At 43.1% G+C, this 15,205-nt stretch overlaps 2 protein-coding genes across 3 annotated transcripts in view; both read right to left on the bottom strand.

The window, feature by feature from the left end:
* The window catches only part of KIF27 (kinesin family member 27), a 31,566-nt gene extending 29,259 nt beyond the window's left edge, over positions 1-2,307 (bottom strand). For both annotated transcript variants that reach the window (XM_086629397.1, XM_086629398.1), the window contains exon 1: positions 1,945-2,307. In XM_086629397.1, coding sequence (XP_086485523.1) covers positions 1,945-2,254 — 310 coding nt within the window. In that variant the 5' untranslated portion in view covers positions 2,255-2,307. The remainder of the gene's footprint in view (positions 1-1,944) is intronic.
* Positions 2,308-4,491: 2,184 nt separating this feature from the next.
* QNG1 (Q-nucleotide N-glycosylase 1) lies at positions 4,492-14,911 on the bottom strand. Its single transcript, XM_086629464.1, has 4 exons — positions 14,575-14,911; positions 13,297-13,556; positions 6,202-6,397; positions 4,492-4,961 (listed from the first exon to the last, which is right to left on the bottom strand). The coding sequence occupies exons 1-4, from the start codon at positions 14,909-14,911 to the stop codon at positions 4,729-4,731; spliced, it is 1,026 nt and encodes a 341-aa protein (XP_086485590.1). The 3' UTR covers positions 4,492-4,728.
* Between the last annotated feature and the right edge of the window lie 294 nt (positions 14,912-15,205).

Raw genomic sequence — 15,205 nt, 5'->3', positions numbered from 1 at the left:
AAGGAATCTGAAGAGCTCAGTGTTCCCAAGGATTTTTGTAAATTTTTTTTTTTCTGGGATTCGGAATATTTGTTTGCATCCATTAATAGGATTCAAGGTTAAGTTCCAAATTACATAATGTTATAGTCACGCAAATTATGAAAAATAAGGAGTCTACTTTAAACTCATACTCCTCAGAGTATAGATTTCTTCTTTATTCCTATTCAGTATGGTTGCCAATGACATCACAGGGGTTTGAGAAACTATAAATTCCACTGAAATACAGCAAAGACCATTAATAACTTGATGAGACAAGATTTATAACCAATATCTACAGAAATTTCCTACTTTTTCAAAGTAGGCATGGAATTCTAATGCCAAACTTTTTACTTTTTTTTTAATATTCAGCATAGGACAATGCTTCAATAATTTGTGTTCTTTATTCAAGAATATGGAAACTAATTGTTTGCCTGTGAGAGGATACAAAGAATCTTTTTTACCAAAAAAATAAAGGGTTGCTCATATCTAACTATAAATTTAGTAAATATACATATAAAACCAAAATTGCTATGAACAGCCTTGAATTGTGGCATCCACTAAATAAAGAATTTGACTGGCAATGGTACTCATACAAACATGAAATAACTACTACTAGACAAGTGAAGTTACATCAGTAAGCAGAATTAAGAGGTCAACTGTATGATGTTCAACAAGCCAAGTGCCGGGTCTCACACTTGGGACACGACAACCCTGTGAAACGCTACAGACTTGGGGAAGACTGGCTGAAAAGCTGCCTGGCAGAAAAGGACCTGTGGGTGGTGGTCGATGGCCCACTGAACACGAGCCAGCAGTGTGCCAAGGTGGCCAAGGCGGCCAATGGCATTCTGGTTTTATCAGAAATACAAGCCAGGTGGCCAGCAGGACCAGGGAACTTGGCACTGGTGAGGACGCACCTCGAATGCTGTGTTCAGTTTTGGGCCCCTCACTGCAATTAAGACATTGAGGTGCTGGACTGTGTCCAAAGAAAGGCAGTGAAGCTGGTGAAGGGTCTCACGAGGAGCAGCTGAGGGAACTGGGGTTATTCAGCCTGGAGAAAAGGAGGCTGAGGGGAGACCTTATCGCTCTCTACAACTACCTGAAAGAAGATTGCAGTGAGGTGGGTGTTGGTCTCTCCTCCCAGGTAACAAGTGATAGGACAAGAGGAAATGGCCTTGAGTTGCACCAGGGGAAGTTTAGATTGGATGTTAGGAAAAGTTTCTTCACTGAAAGGGCTGCCAGGCATTGGAACAGGCTGCCCAGGGAAGCAGTTGAGTCACCATCCCTGGAGGTATTTAAAGAACGTGTAGAAGTGGCACTTAAGGACCTGGTTTAGTGGTGGACTTGGCAGTGCTAGGTTAACGGTTGGACTCAATGGTCTTAAGAGTCTTTTCCAACCAAAATGATTCTGTGATTCTAAATAAAAGGAAGATTTCAATACCTATAAAGAAATTTAGAACAATCTATTTATATCCATCTTGAAGACTTAAATCACACATTTCTATGATGTCATAGAATTGTCTCAGAAAAAAAAAGCAAAGAGTGAGCAAGCAACCAATTAATTTACCTAACGCAGACATTTTCAAGATAAGATAAATGTAGCAAGAATCTCCAAAACACTGCATTTCAGGAAGAAATTCTAATTTAAGTTGCTAGTTAAAATGTGGAATGAGAAAGAGCATTTTATAAATCGGGGGGTTTTTTTAGATATTTTTTGTATACCCTAATTTATGGAGAATTTGATTTTAGAAGAGTTATTACATAACAATTATAACAATTAGTTATTACAATTATCACATAAACTTTGGAAGCATTTTTACTCTATCTTTCTTCATTGGTCCTTAAAAATTCTGCAGCACCATCTGCTATGATTTAACTTGCACAAATAGATTGCCAGTTTAAAAAAACCCCAAACTTTCTACAACCTACCAATGTGGCCACCTCCGATGGTGTAAGTCTTCCCAGAGCCCGTCTGTCCGTATGCAAACACTGTAGCGTTGTATCCCTCAGTCAAAGACACCAGAAGAGGCTTAACGCAAACAGTATAAACTTCTTCTTGGGTTGAGCTTTTGCCAAATACAAAGTCAAAAGTGAAGACACAGTCTTTCCCAATGATAATTTGTTGTGTGTTTGGGACCAATCTCACACACACTTGGTGGTTGTGAAGTACTTCTTTGGAAAGCAGAGGTCTAATTCGAACTGCAACTTTCACTGGGATCTCCTCCATGCTGGGCTCCATCCCTGTGCTTCCTACTCAGCACTCACAGAGTCAACAAGAAATCCATTACCATGCCTGCGTTCACCTTGTTTGCACTTGTCTGCAAGTAAGAAAAAAAGTTTTCCACATTATATAATAAATAAGAATTAATTTCCTCCCACAGTAGAAAGCTGACATTTCCTAAGCATTACTAAGCACCATTATACTCTCGAAAAATACCTGATATAAAAAGCAGCAATATTAATAACTGTTAAGCTTGTAAATTTATTTTGCCTCTATTAATTTCCAAGCCAGCAGACTTAGCCTTCAGCCTGAAAGCTGCCTGATTTTCTGTTTGAACACAACACAGCCATACGAAGCGGCAGGACCGTAACAGCTTGTTAATGAACACTGCTGATGAAGCACATGCTTACAATGGATCCTCTCATTTTCCTACTCCTGCATTCATGCTGCATAGGCAACACGACTCAGTTAAACAAAGCCTTTTTCTCCAGAAGTTGCATGTACACACACACACATGTGTTTTAAATCCCTCTTCCACTTCAGAAGCACCAAGCATCGTAACTCGACAAGAACAGAGAAAGTAGCTGCATTGCCTGCAAAGGGGGTATGACTTTAAACCTATCTAATTACTACACACAAGGCATTCCCCTGATTTCAATCAGCACGTTTAATCACATATGTAATTATTAATTGCATATTTTAGCAACCGTGGCTCCTTATGCTGCTTCCCGTGTATCCATTCTTACAACATTAGCACTGCACAGTAGCACCACTGTGAATACCAAGGAACAGCCCTTCTTTACAGCTGTCTCTCATGACCATTCAAAAATCCCCACAGGAACCAAGTGCTGCTGGATCTCAAACACTTTTTTTTTTTCTCCTAATTCTAAGAATCTTTGCAGTGCAAGGGAAAGTCTGCTGGACTTCCTGCCTGCTCAACTCCTGCACATTGCCTTTAAGAAAGCTGTATTACCAAGCTGGCAGAACTCATCAGCTAGGCCCCCAAAATTCAAGTTTGTTGAAAACAAACAGCTTTAAACTGCTGTCTTGTGGTTGCAAGGAGAACTTTCGCGCTTCATTTTATTCCATTTAGTTTAAGAACTTGGCCATCCAGAGTGGAGAAACTATCTGAAGTTGAAAAAACTAAAGCCCCATCTTATTAACTGAGCAGAAATAAAACAAATAAGCAAAGCATGAGATCGAAATCCGATCCAAGGTGATCAGAAACAACCACGTAAACTTACGAACTAAAGATTCAAAACACGTTTTGACAGATTTCCGTTTTTATTTATCCAGGTACATTGTTTTTATCCCCTAGCATGTACTGCTTTAAAGTGCTGATATTCCCCCTCTTAATTTCTTTTTTTTTTCCTTTTTTATAATTAAACCAAGTCACGGGGGGAGGCGAAAAAAAAAAAACCACCACACAACAGCGGGGGAAATTCTATTCACTTCATAAAATAAGGTGGTCATATGAAAAAAATAAAAGCGATTATGTTAGACATGGTAATACATATTTCAAAGCCACAGAAACGCTCTAGTGCTGCTGCACCGTGTGCTCTCGGCTGCCAGAAAGCGGGAGCCAATATCCCGGCAGGCTTTTTGCTGGCAAGGGTATTTTGAGAGCAGGCCAGCGCGTTTTCCACGTTCGCCGCGTGCCGAAGTACACCTTCTACTCCAAACCTGAGAGGAGCCGGGAACGGGATCACGCCTGCGTCTCGGGAGCCGCCCGGCGCCGCGGGATCCAGGCGCTCCGGCTGGAGGGGCCGCGGAGCCCCGCTACGGCTCCGGTTCCGGCTGTGCCGCCGGCCCCGGGCGCGGGAGGGCGGCACGGAGGGCGGCCGGCAGCGGCGGAGCCGTTCGCGGCGGAGGCGGCCGCGGCCGCCGGTCTCTCCCCGTTGTTTACGCCGCCTCGCTAGGCAACGGCGGCAACGGCGGCAACGCGCGACGGAGGCAGAGCGGCGCCGCCCGAGCGGCGCCCCCCCGCGCCCTGCCGCCACAGCGCCCCCCTGCGGCGCGGATGACTTCCCCCCCCCCCCCGCCTTTCCCCGCCCGCCCTCCTCCGGCGGCGTTCGCGGAGGCTCCGCCCGCTCCAAGGGAAACGCAGGAGCGCCCCATCCCATTGGCGCCACCGCGCCGTTTATTTCAGCAACGCGATCGGTCGCCGCTGGAGACGGCCCGTGGCGAGGGGCTGGCAGTCGGGGCGCAGCTGGCCGGAGGGCTGAGGCACGCGGAGCGGTGCGCACCTCGCAAAGGCAGAACTCACGGCAGCAGGAATCGACCCCGAACTAACGCGGATCGTCCAGCGGAGCTGACGCGACTAGTTCCAGTCATGGCCAGTGAAAGGTTCGGAGAAAAAAAGCAAGCTGCTAACACACCACCGGAAGATGAGCATTCCATCTAGCCAGTTCCCAATTAGTGCACAGAAAAACACTGTAGGAAAAGAGTCACTGCAACGCAAAAGAGAACTGATCAATACAGCAAGGCTGGACTTAGTAATATATACACCGCACTCGGTGAAACGGAACATCTTTCATCTCCTCCCTGTGATCCCGGGCATAGTCCCAAAGGTGATAATCGAGTAAAACTGCGTTGATCTTTCCACGCATGTCTTGACCCTTCTTCTCATACAGCTCCAGCAGGTGCTGACAAATAAGGGCACAACACCAAATGGAACAGCCACGGATCTCCACCTCCTCTTTATCTCCAGACTGGAAAATTGTTCCTGCAGGACACAAGAGACACAAATCCAATTTTGTTCAAGAGACAGAAGCCCCAGGATGGCCTGAATTTGCCTTTTTTTTTTTTTCCTCTCAACATTTATTCTGTTCTAGGACTGCAGTTTTCATGACTTATACTACAACTGCTAACACTGTTGCTATACGTTTTCCAATAAATGTTTTGATTTTATCATATACACTTACAAGTTTACTTCCCATTCAATTAAAACAACATCCTGTATTCTAAGAGAGTGGTTTCACAAAAAAAAAAAACAGGTGCTTGAGTATTATATGACTATTTCTTTGCTTGTGGAAACAAAAAGGATAGTCAAACATAATTCTCAGAGGGTGTATTTTGCCAGGATAACTCTAAGATTTAAAAATTAAAACAGAATTAATACAAAAAACTATACGTATCAAAATATAAAGTGACCTATTTCTTTGAATGACTTGGATGAGAATGTCCTTATCAGGATTCATGGAAATGATAAATTGTCTACATGGTCTATTTAATATTTAGATAGAAATAGACGCATATATATAAGTCGCCATTCCGTTAAGATCCACGGACAATTGCATGCATCTGTTTATCTTGCTGTGTAATTTTAAAATTGTGTAATAGCAGTTCTACCTCTAAATACAGTAATTTTACAGTGGAAAATAATTAGTTTATGTTTTTATTCTCTAAAATTCATAGTTAGTAAGTACTGGAAGGCAGAACCATGCTTAAAAATAAGTCTTGTGCATTTAACTTCATTTAAAGCAATCTTTCTTTTTTAATGGATGCTTACAATATTACCTTGCTTGCTGCTAGCAGTTCAGTACAGATAAAGAGGAATCCTCATGCTTTTACATCATATTTGAACTAATGAAGAAATTCTTGATCCTTTTATCTAAACCTCAAAAATCACAACTATACTCATGCTGAAAAGGATTTTTGGCAACAGCAGCCCTTCAGAAACTCGGAGATCAACTGTCTTAGAATCTCTTTAGTTCTTCCATTATCAATGTTTAATCCAAGGAACAGTGGATTAGATCTTTATAAAAACATAACCTTAAGGCCTCACTCAAGGGGCCATTGTTAGAGAATAAGTTCCTTCCTGTTACCTCATCACTTGTTCCCTGGAGCGGAAAAAAAAACCCACACATAACCCTTACCCGGACAAAATATTACATTTTAAAAGCAGCTTTAGTCTACAACGTCAGGAGGTAAGATTACTTGATATCAGTAAGAGAGGAACAAACCTTCACGTAGTTTCTTCATTAGTTCTTCAGAATACTTCATTGCTTTTAAATGTACAAGAACTTGAGGAATTCTGTAGTCAGCAAATATAGTCAGACTAGAAATGTCATCAAATGAGCCATCTCCTTTGCCTTCTAATACACTCCATGTGTCAGCCACAAGTATTTGTGCCCGTTTGTAGAAAGACACCTTTTTTTCCTGATGAAAGAAATTTATGAATTACTTAAGTGCCTGAAACATCACACAGCAAAGGACACGTACAGAGAGAGACAGGTAAGAGCTACATTGTTCTGTGAAACATAATCATTTAGTTAAGCAAAACATATTAGTTGACTAAAACAGAATAAAAGTGCAACACTCTTCAACACCTCAAAATGTAAACAACAGCAAATCACAAACAAGTATCATATGGAATGCTCATAAATAAATTTTAATAAAAGAAAAACATAGTAGGAGTCACTGCAGTAGAATAAAATTGTTCAGATTCTGGTTGGATCTCAAAATACACGAATGTTGGTTTACTTCCACTTGGCAAACACTGTAGTTGGGAGTCCAGCAAATATTAATTCTTTCAGAAACCCCAGAGTTAATCCAACCTTTTGTTTTGATAAGCATAAAAAGCCCTGTATTGGAATAGATAATTAAAACATTTCATTGATCAATTTATCTGTAATGTTAAGGAAATTAAATTCTAGTGAAAACTTTAATGAATGCTCCTCTGTTGTGCAGTGCATCTTGCTAGTTAGAGAGGAAAATTAATTCCAGTAGAAGGTGTATTCACAAATACGAGTTTTTCTTAGATACCACGCATGGTTCTATTTTTGTCATAAATTTTTTTTGCTGGTGCTAATCCTGCAAGCATTTACATGCTTGTGTGACTACTCACAAGGGGAAAAACTAAAGATACACTACAATCTGTATGCTGCTTGTTAAAGGAGAGGCCACTGCCCAAGCACTCACGCCACCCCAGACTTTTACCACCAGCACCACAGTCCCTTCGCAGCAGACGACTTCAGCAACCTGACGGATGCCTGTTTCGACTCCTTGCTCAAACACACACTCACTCTTCAGCATTTCCTTTTCCTTTGGACTCAACCCTAGGTTTCCCATGGCAAAGTCTCAGGCTTTGAGTCTTAAAAAAATATATTTTTTTCATTTGGTACAAGCGGAAAAAAACAGCTCGAGCTGGCTGCCTCCAGAGGGGGACCCCAGACAAAGAAATCCCTGGACAATTATACCCTACAACCTGTGCACCTGCCCCTCACATGCCCTTTTGGTCCTTCTGATGATTTCTGATGTGGGGTCTTCTAATGCTTTATAGGATTCTTTCTCTGTCTCCAGGCAGGCAGGCCATCAACTGTTCTTATCCTGCCAAGTTGCAGCTTCTGCTGGCAGTTGGAGCCTCCTTGTCTTCTGGTGCAGGGTTCTTGTGCACCTGCTCCTTAGTGGAATGTTTGAAAAAGTCCTAGACTTAGGATAAACACTGCTTAGCAAAGGCCAGAACATCAGTGTGTTACCATTATTCCCATGTCAAATCCCAAAGACAGCACTGTCCTGGCTCCTAAGGAGAAAATTAAGTCTGTCTCAGCCAAAAGCATACGTAGGAGAAAGTTCACAGCTTGTGGCCTAAGGCTTCAGCAAAGCTACCTCCTGATGCTGTTAGTAATGCTGACCACACAGTGTATGCTGTAACCTTTGTGTCCTAATGCCAAATGACTGACTCCGAGTGACTCATTAACTTAAAACTTACTGATTTGAGCTAAATGACTAAGACGTGTTAAGAGAAGTTGAGATTTTCACTGTATGATAAACAACATGTGAATGTAAACTCACATCTTTAATAAAAAAAGAATTAGTGGTTTATGTTTTTTTTCCCTCCTTTTATAGCTAGACAAGATTTTTCATTTTTGACATGTCCAAGTGGAGGCCAGTGATGAATGGTGTTCCTCAGGGGTCAGTACTGGGGCCAGTGCTATTTAACGTCTTTGTTGGTGACATGGACAGTGGGATCGAGTGCAGCCTCAGCAAGTTTGCAGACGACACCAAGTTGTGTGGTGTTGTGGACACGCTGGAGGGAAGGGATGCCATCCAGAGGGACCTTGACAGGCTGGAGAGGTGGGTCTGTGCGGTTGGCACAGAAGTTCAACAAGGCCAAGTGCAAGGTCCTGCACATGGGTCGGGGCAATCTCAAGCACAAGTACAGGCTGGGCGGAGAATGGATTGAGAGCAGCCCTGAGGAAAAGGACTTGGGAGTGCTGGTGGATGAGAAGCTCAACATGAGCTGGCAACGTGCACTGACAGCCCAGAAAGCCAACTGTGTCCTGGGCTGCATCCAAAGAAGCGTGTCCAGCAGGTCGAGGGAGGTGATTCTGCCCCTCTACTCTGCTCTCCTGAGACCCCACCTGGAATACTGTGTTCAGCTCTGGAGTCCCCAACACAAGAAGGACATAGAGCTGCTGGAGTGAGTCTAGAGGAGGCCACAAGGATGATCAGAGGGCTGGAGCACCTCTGGTATGAAGACAGGCTGAGAGAGTTGGGCTTGTTCAGCCTGGAGAAGAGAAGGCTCCGTGATGATCTTATTGCAGCGTTCCAGTACCTGAAGGGAGCCTACAGGAAAGCTGGAGAGGGACTTTTTACAAGGACATGTAGTGACAGGAGGGGCAATGGCTTTAAACTGAAAGAGGGGAGATTTAGATTAGATATAAGGAAGAAATTTTTCACTCTGAGGGTGGTGAGGCAGTGGAACAGGTTTCCCAGAGAATTTGTAGATGCCCCATCCCTGGAAGTGTTCAAGGCCACGTTGGATGAGGCTTTGAGCAACCTGGTGTAGTGGAGGGATTTCCTGCCCACGGCAGGGGGGTTGGAACTAGATGATCTTTGAGGTCTCTTCCCACCCAAACCATTCTATCATTCTATGTGCTAAATAAGGATATGTAACTGGAATGGTTAATCTGAAATACAAGTGGGTGAGGACTCGATTTATTTCCATTTTTTTTCTGCCAATCTTCGTATCACCACAATTTACAAATGGCATTTTTTAAGCTAATTTAATGATGCTATTCTTGAAGGAAAAGTATATTTTTTGTCATTAAACGGTATGCTCCAAAACCACTGAGAACAAAATGTCCAACCACATTTCACAGAACAACTTCTACAAACATCCTGGAAACTCCTTCTTTTCCTGTGCTTCATTCTATACTTGACACAGACGCAGAAACGTCATACACAATTTTGTACGTTAAATAATAAAACACCACTTGAAACATTACAACAGGAAGTAATAATTAATAGACCAAATCTCATGATAGCTCCTACTGCCCCAAAGCTAATGGGACCCAAGGACACAGCTCTTTTATAGCACTAAGATTTTTCCAATACAGTAAAGAACTGATCGTCTCCAGCGCCACACCATTTTGCAAGAGCAGAGGAAGGGAGAATTCAAACAGAACTTTTCATCTCATGCTGTGAAGCACCAAGGCCTCAGCAGCAGGCCCCGAAACAAAGTTGATCTCTAGATGAACACACTCCTCAACCAAACGTTATATAATATTAACGAAATATGTATCAATCATTAGCAAAATATGTTTGACTATTAGCAGAAGATGTAGCTTAGATAAAACATATCATTAGCGAAGATTAAATGTCATGAGAATGTATTTATTCCTCCTTTTCCCGTGTTTAGAGGCAGGATGTCAAGGCCATGGAACTAGATGTCTGGCCTTGTTCGGTGATGAGTGGTCACAGCCAAACAGATAAAGAAAGGCCCTTAGTTCCCCCTTGAGCCCTGGCCAGGCTTCAAGTGGGATCTAAGAGGAGTGCGAAAACAGATGTTTCTGCACTTGCAGTTACGGTAAGTTTGTTTACTCAAAAATATGAAAAGCTGGACCCTCTCACAGACTTTGGAGACCTCACCTACGAGTGGACACACTGCGTAGGACCTCCCAGTTGCCGGCAACAGGCTCTCCAAATCCTCACTGCAACCAGGGCTCCCCAGCGACTGCAGATCTGGACCATGGTAAAGCATGGAGGCAGTTGGTGATGTATCTCTGTTAATCTCTGTGGTTAACTGTATGTAATAATGATTAGGTGCATTACCGTGTTTTGTTTCATTGATTCTCGCTGTGTTCTTTTACTTATTATTCTATTCCTTAAACATATGTAAAAATAAGCTCATTCCTTTAACTTGGTGTCTGTGTCCTCTCTGCTGACCCCGTCCATTGGCAAAACGTGCTGCCATTTATTCTGGAAGAAAAATACTGTCTGGGTCTTGTCATTGAGCAGGTGAATTTATAATTTCACTGTTTCAATTATCGTTAATTTTTACTCTGCACAGAGCTTCTGAAGTTGATGTAAAATTCTCAATATGAAAGAGACTATTAAGCATTTCTAGTATATTTTCCCACCATTCTTTTCAATAGAAAGTGAGGAAAACATTAAGTGGATGATACGTCTCAAAGATAGTATCATTTGTTCAAAAATGGAACATTTTACCAGATGCCAATACCACTACACTTTTTTTTTTCTGCAACATCCTCACTTCCAGGAAAAGCTGGTGCATATAGGGACAATTGTGCCTCTTTTCCACTACAACAAGCCAGTATCAAGAGATATAACTAATTATGACCTACCAATATTGTAAGAAAGAAGGTGTATTGTGTTGGCAGAGCAAAATGTGATAGCATAAATAGTAAAAAAAAGCAAAGAATAGGAGGTTCATGAGAATCAGTCCTAGGTGACAGAAAATAAGAGAAATACATGCAACGTCAATGACTGGAAGCTCAGAAAGGACTTCACTGTCTCTATTTCAGAACATGAGAACCCTGGTATGCAAGTACAACAGTCTAATGTTCAAACTACCATCAGGGTTCAAATTAAGCACAGCATGTAAATATGAACTATCCACCCAAGGACAAAAAGGTTTCAGGGATTTTTGTTTTGGTTTGCAATTCACTTTTCAGAAGCAAAAGAACACTGACAACTTCTGTATTACATTCTGTAATACGTAATTATGAAAAAATATTTCGTGTATGTGTTTGGAAAAACATATTTCAAGAGAATTGTGTTAATTTTAGAAGCTCCCTTAGAAGGTGAGAACGTAGGACAGCTGTAGCAGCCTGTGATACTATGATGCCACTGTAGAATTTTTTTATAATCATATATATTTCTATTACACAGACTGACTGAAAAACACTGGTTTGCTAGTTTATTGAGGGCAAAGTCTTACTTGTGAGAGCTCACCCTGCAGCGATAGAAACGGTGCTGACATTGTGACCCACATCACCTCACATCAGGTGCTAACACTGGTTTGTTTTTTTTTTTAAAAATATCAAGTAGGGTGTAAACTTGGTCTACATTATTTCATTCACCTTCAAAATACATGTACTGCTTAGCGAAAGCTGAAAAACAGCTTCCACATTCATGCAACAGGTTATTACTACTACTCTGGTAGTCCTTACGCTCTGGGATCATTTTTGGAACATCTTTTCAATCTGTAGTCTGCTGCTGCTGCTTTTAGGGAGGGTTGCTTTAAAGCAGTCAGCATCATCTCATGAAAGACATTACATCAATGAACACAGTCACTATAAAGATAAGAAAATACTCTATTTATCAGTTTACTTGGAAAAAGATTTCCTTTTTGATGATAAAAAATCATCAACAAATTACTTTATATGTAAAAAAATCCCAATAATTTAATGAGTAGCTTTAAAGACTAGTTGGAAAGAACCACTGATTTTTCACATAAACATACCTTACTTCATAGCAGGAGACAAAGGAAAATAAAATCATGCCACCTATTGAAGGGCAGATTTAAGCAATAAATACAATAGGTTCAAAGGTCCAGTGATTAGTGTTTCAGGGAGTTACCTTGAAAAGGCTGCACAGATTGTCAGTATAGGCTGCACTGGAATAAAGTCTTTTGGATATAATGATGTAACAGCCGAATACTACTGCAGATGGATCTGAGCGCAGGAGAAGCTACATATGTCACTGGTGCTAAATAAAGATCATGCCTGTACAGGCAAAGCCAGAGACACAGAAAATACCAGATAGTCTGCGTTTACTTCTCATCAGTTTCTTTCAGGAAAACAGCTCCAAAAAGCTCCAGTGTACTGTCAGCCCTGCCAACAGCATGGGTTAATTCTGGCCTGTAGTCATTTGTGCAACGACTGTTGGATCAGCAACAGCTATGGTGTAGATTCCCAGTAGTTGTACATTTTCACAATTCTACCAGAGTTTCACTTTCTTTGTTAGCTTCAGAGATCCTCAAGGTAAAAGGAGACATAGAGATTGGGGGGGGGGGGGGGAGGGGGGGGCAGGCAGGGGCGTAGGGGAGTTGGTAGCAATTAAAAAAAAAAAAAAGGTGGGGAAAATGATTCTGATTTTTCAGGCAAAAATTATCTCAAATATTATGCATTTGTAAGGAGTACAAAGGAGTCGTGATCTAATTGGGAACTTGGAGCGTATCAAAATACATTACAAGAAAGTGATGAAGACAGAGATAGCGTACGAAAAAAATGGCTCTCCTCTGGGGAAAAAGGTGACTCTTGCCACTAGAAAGACATTCCTGACTAGTTAAGGACTTCTTAAGACAATCAAGATTCTTCTACTGTTAATAAATCATATAATTTTGTTTTCAGAGTTTTAGACTGACAGAGAAATGAAGCCTTAGCAATTTTAACCCAGCTCAACAGAAAAATGTACTGTGGTCCAAGAGTATCACTTAAAAAACCTTCTTCCCTATCTGTATGACTCACAGCAATTTACATAATGAAGATTGACTGCTTCAAAGCGTGGTGTTCCTTTCATTGCACAGATCAATATCTTTACTAAGTCAAGGTAAAAATATTATAATAGTAATTTTCCTTCTCATTTCCTTTTAATTTTACTTTTGAATACACCGAGTACCACAGAAACATTTCTGTTCACCTTCATTTCCTGGATTAAAAACCCCGACGATTCACAAATATCAGATCAATTCTGAACTGACTATCCTCTCAGAAAAATTCACATAGACAGCCTAAGAGCTACCTCTTACAGTTAGAATCAGTAAGGAGTAAATTCTTATCACAAGAAATTCAGTGTTAGATCTAGCTTACCTCAAATACAGCTTCATCTCTGTAAGAAGGAAAGTTTTCCAGTACTAGACGTAACAGCTTCTGAGCACTTCTCTCACTCATTTTAACACAGGTGAGGAAGGAGCCTCCAAACTTCTCTAACAGAACTGTTCCGCTTTCGTTCAGCACCCGGTGTCTGTCTTCAATCAAAGGTATGGGCACTTCTGTGTCAGAGCGAAACACATGCCTAACTTGCTCAAGTGTCATGGTGGCAAAATACGAAGCACTGGTAATGGGTATTCCTTCAGAAAAGCAAAAATAAGACGTTTAGGTTATCATAATATATCCTAAGACCTAACACGGGGGTCTGCTACAGGTAAGAGCATTTTTACGGTTTTATGTAAAGAGTCTATCAACTCTTAAAATCAACGGAGTGCTCAGCAATAATTACACTCATATAGCTGCTTAAAACTAAACTCGCGCTTTCACACAGTGCTTCCTCCTACAGGTAACGATTCCCAACACGCAGCCATGGAACCTTTCTTACTCTTTATATCTAGTTTTCCCCAACTGCTTAGTCTTCATCTTTGAGCACGGTGTTTACGTAGCACACTGGCAAATATAATTAGTGCATAGAATAGTCAGCGTAGGCCTGTTTACCCTTTGTTCCTAATCATGTTGTGCATTTACAAAAAGTGTCTTAATGCAAGCCTTCCTCATTTTACAAGCAAATACGTAGGAAATTAATTAAAACTCCCATCTTGTACCTACAAATAGATTATTTTTTTTTTCTGATGACAGCAACAAGAGCGAGCGCTAAAACATCGGTTTTGGAGGCATATACGTTTCCAGACTTCCTGGAGCCGCTTCGGTGCTAGATCGGCCCAGAGGATTCCCGGCGTAAGCCTCGCTTCCTCGTTTGTCACAGAAACAGGCAATTTATCTTAAGCGCACGTATAAAATCACAGAAGTCGCGAACGGCTGACCACAGACGTTCCTAAAGGCGTTTTTAACAGAAAAGAGTTAACCCAGCGAGCGCCACAAGTTACGCGTTTCCGCACGAGGTGCCGTCAAGGCGCTCCCTCCCAGCCGCCTCCCCCGAGCCCGACGGGACGGCCCGCACGGACATTTTGACCAAAGCGAGCGATATCTGGCAGAAACGGTTCCCGTCGTGCTTCCCTACCTTCTAGTTGATACCTGAAAAGGAAACTGAACTTTCCAAGACTTGTTTTAAAGTTTTAGAAAGCAGGTATTCTTTAACACCGCCGTTCCTATCGCCCACCCCCGCCCGGCGAGCCCCGCTCCCCGGCGCCCACTAACCCTCGTCAAGGGCCCTGTTGACGGCGGCGCAGAGGGACCAGTACCCGCTGTACGTCTTGCCCTTGTACTTCACCAGGTACTTCTGCTCCTCCTGCTCGGACCAGAAGGAGAAGTTGAGCGTGTCCACCAGGAACACCCAGTCCACCGCCTCCGCGCTAGCGGCGCGGGGGTTCAGCTCGTGGAGGCTCTTCCACCCCGCCAGCCCGAACTCCGCCGCCGAGGCTTTGTCAAACAAACTCTCCGCCACCCGCCGCGCCCCCTCCTCGTCCACGGAGACGTGCGTGCTCTTGCCGGCTATAAACCTGGCGGACTCCAGGGGGGAAGGGAACACCTCCATGCTCGGCCGCGTCCCTAGGGGCAAGAAACACGCACGGCTTTCAAAACCAGCCCCGCCGCCGCGCCCCGGCTCCGCCCGGATCCCGGTCAGCCCGCGGAGCACCGACGGGAAGCGGCTCGGGGCCGCGCCTGCGCGCCGCCTGGGCCCCCGCGCACCTCACGCCGCCCGGCCCCGCCTCCGGCTCCGGCCCCCGTTCCGCAGCAGCGCCAGCCGCCGCAGCACCCTCCGCCCACCGCCGCTGGGCGCTCGGCCGCCGCTCACGCCCCTCCCCGCGCTGCCGCCGCCGCCGAGTGC

This window comes from Tauraco erythrolophus, chromosome Z (assembly GCF_009769465.1).
Source record: "Tauraco erythrolophus isolate bTauEry1 chromosome Z, bTauEry1.pri, whole genome shotgun sequence".
NCBI lineage: Eukaryota > Metazoa > Chordata > Aves > Musophagiformes > Musophagidae > Tauraco > Tauraco erythrolophus.
This window is presented reverse-complemented; position numbering and strand designations above follow the sequence as displayed.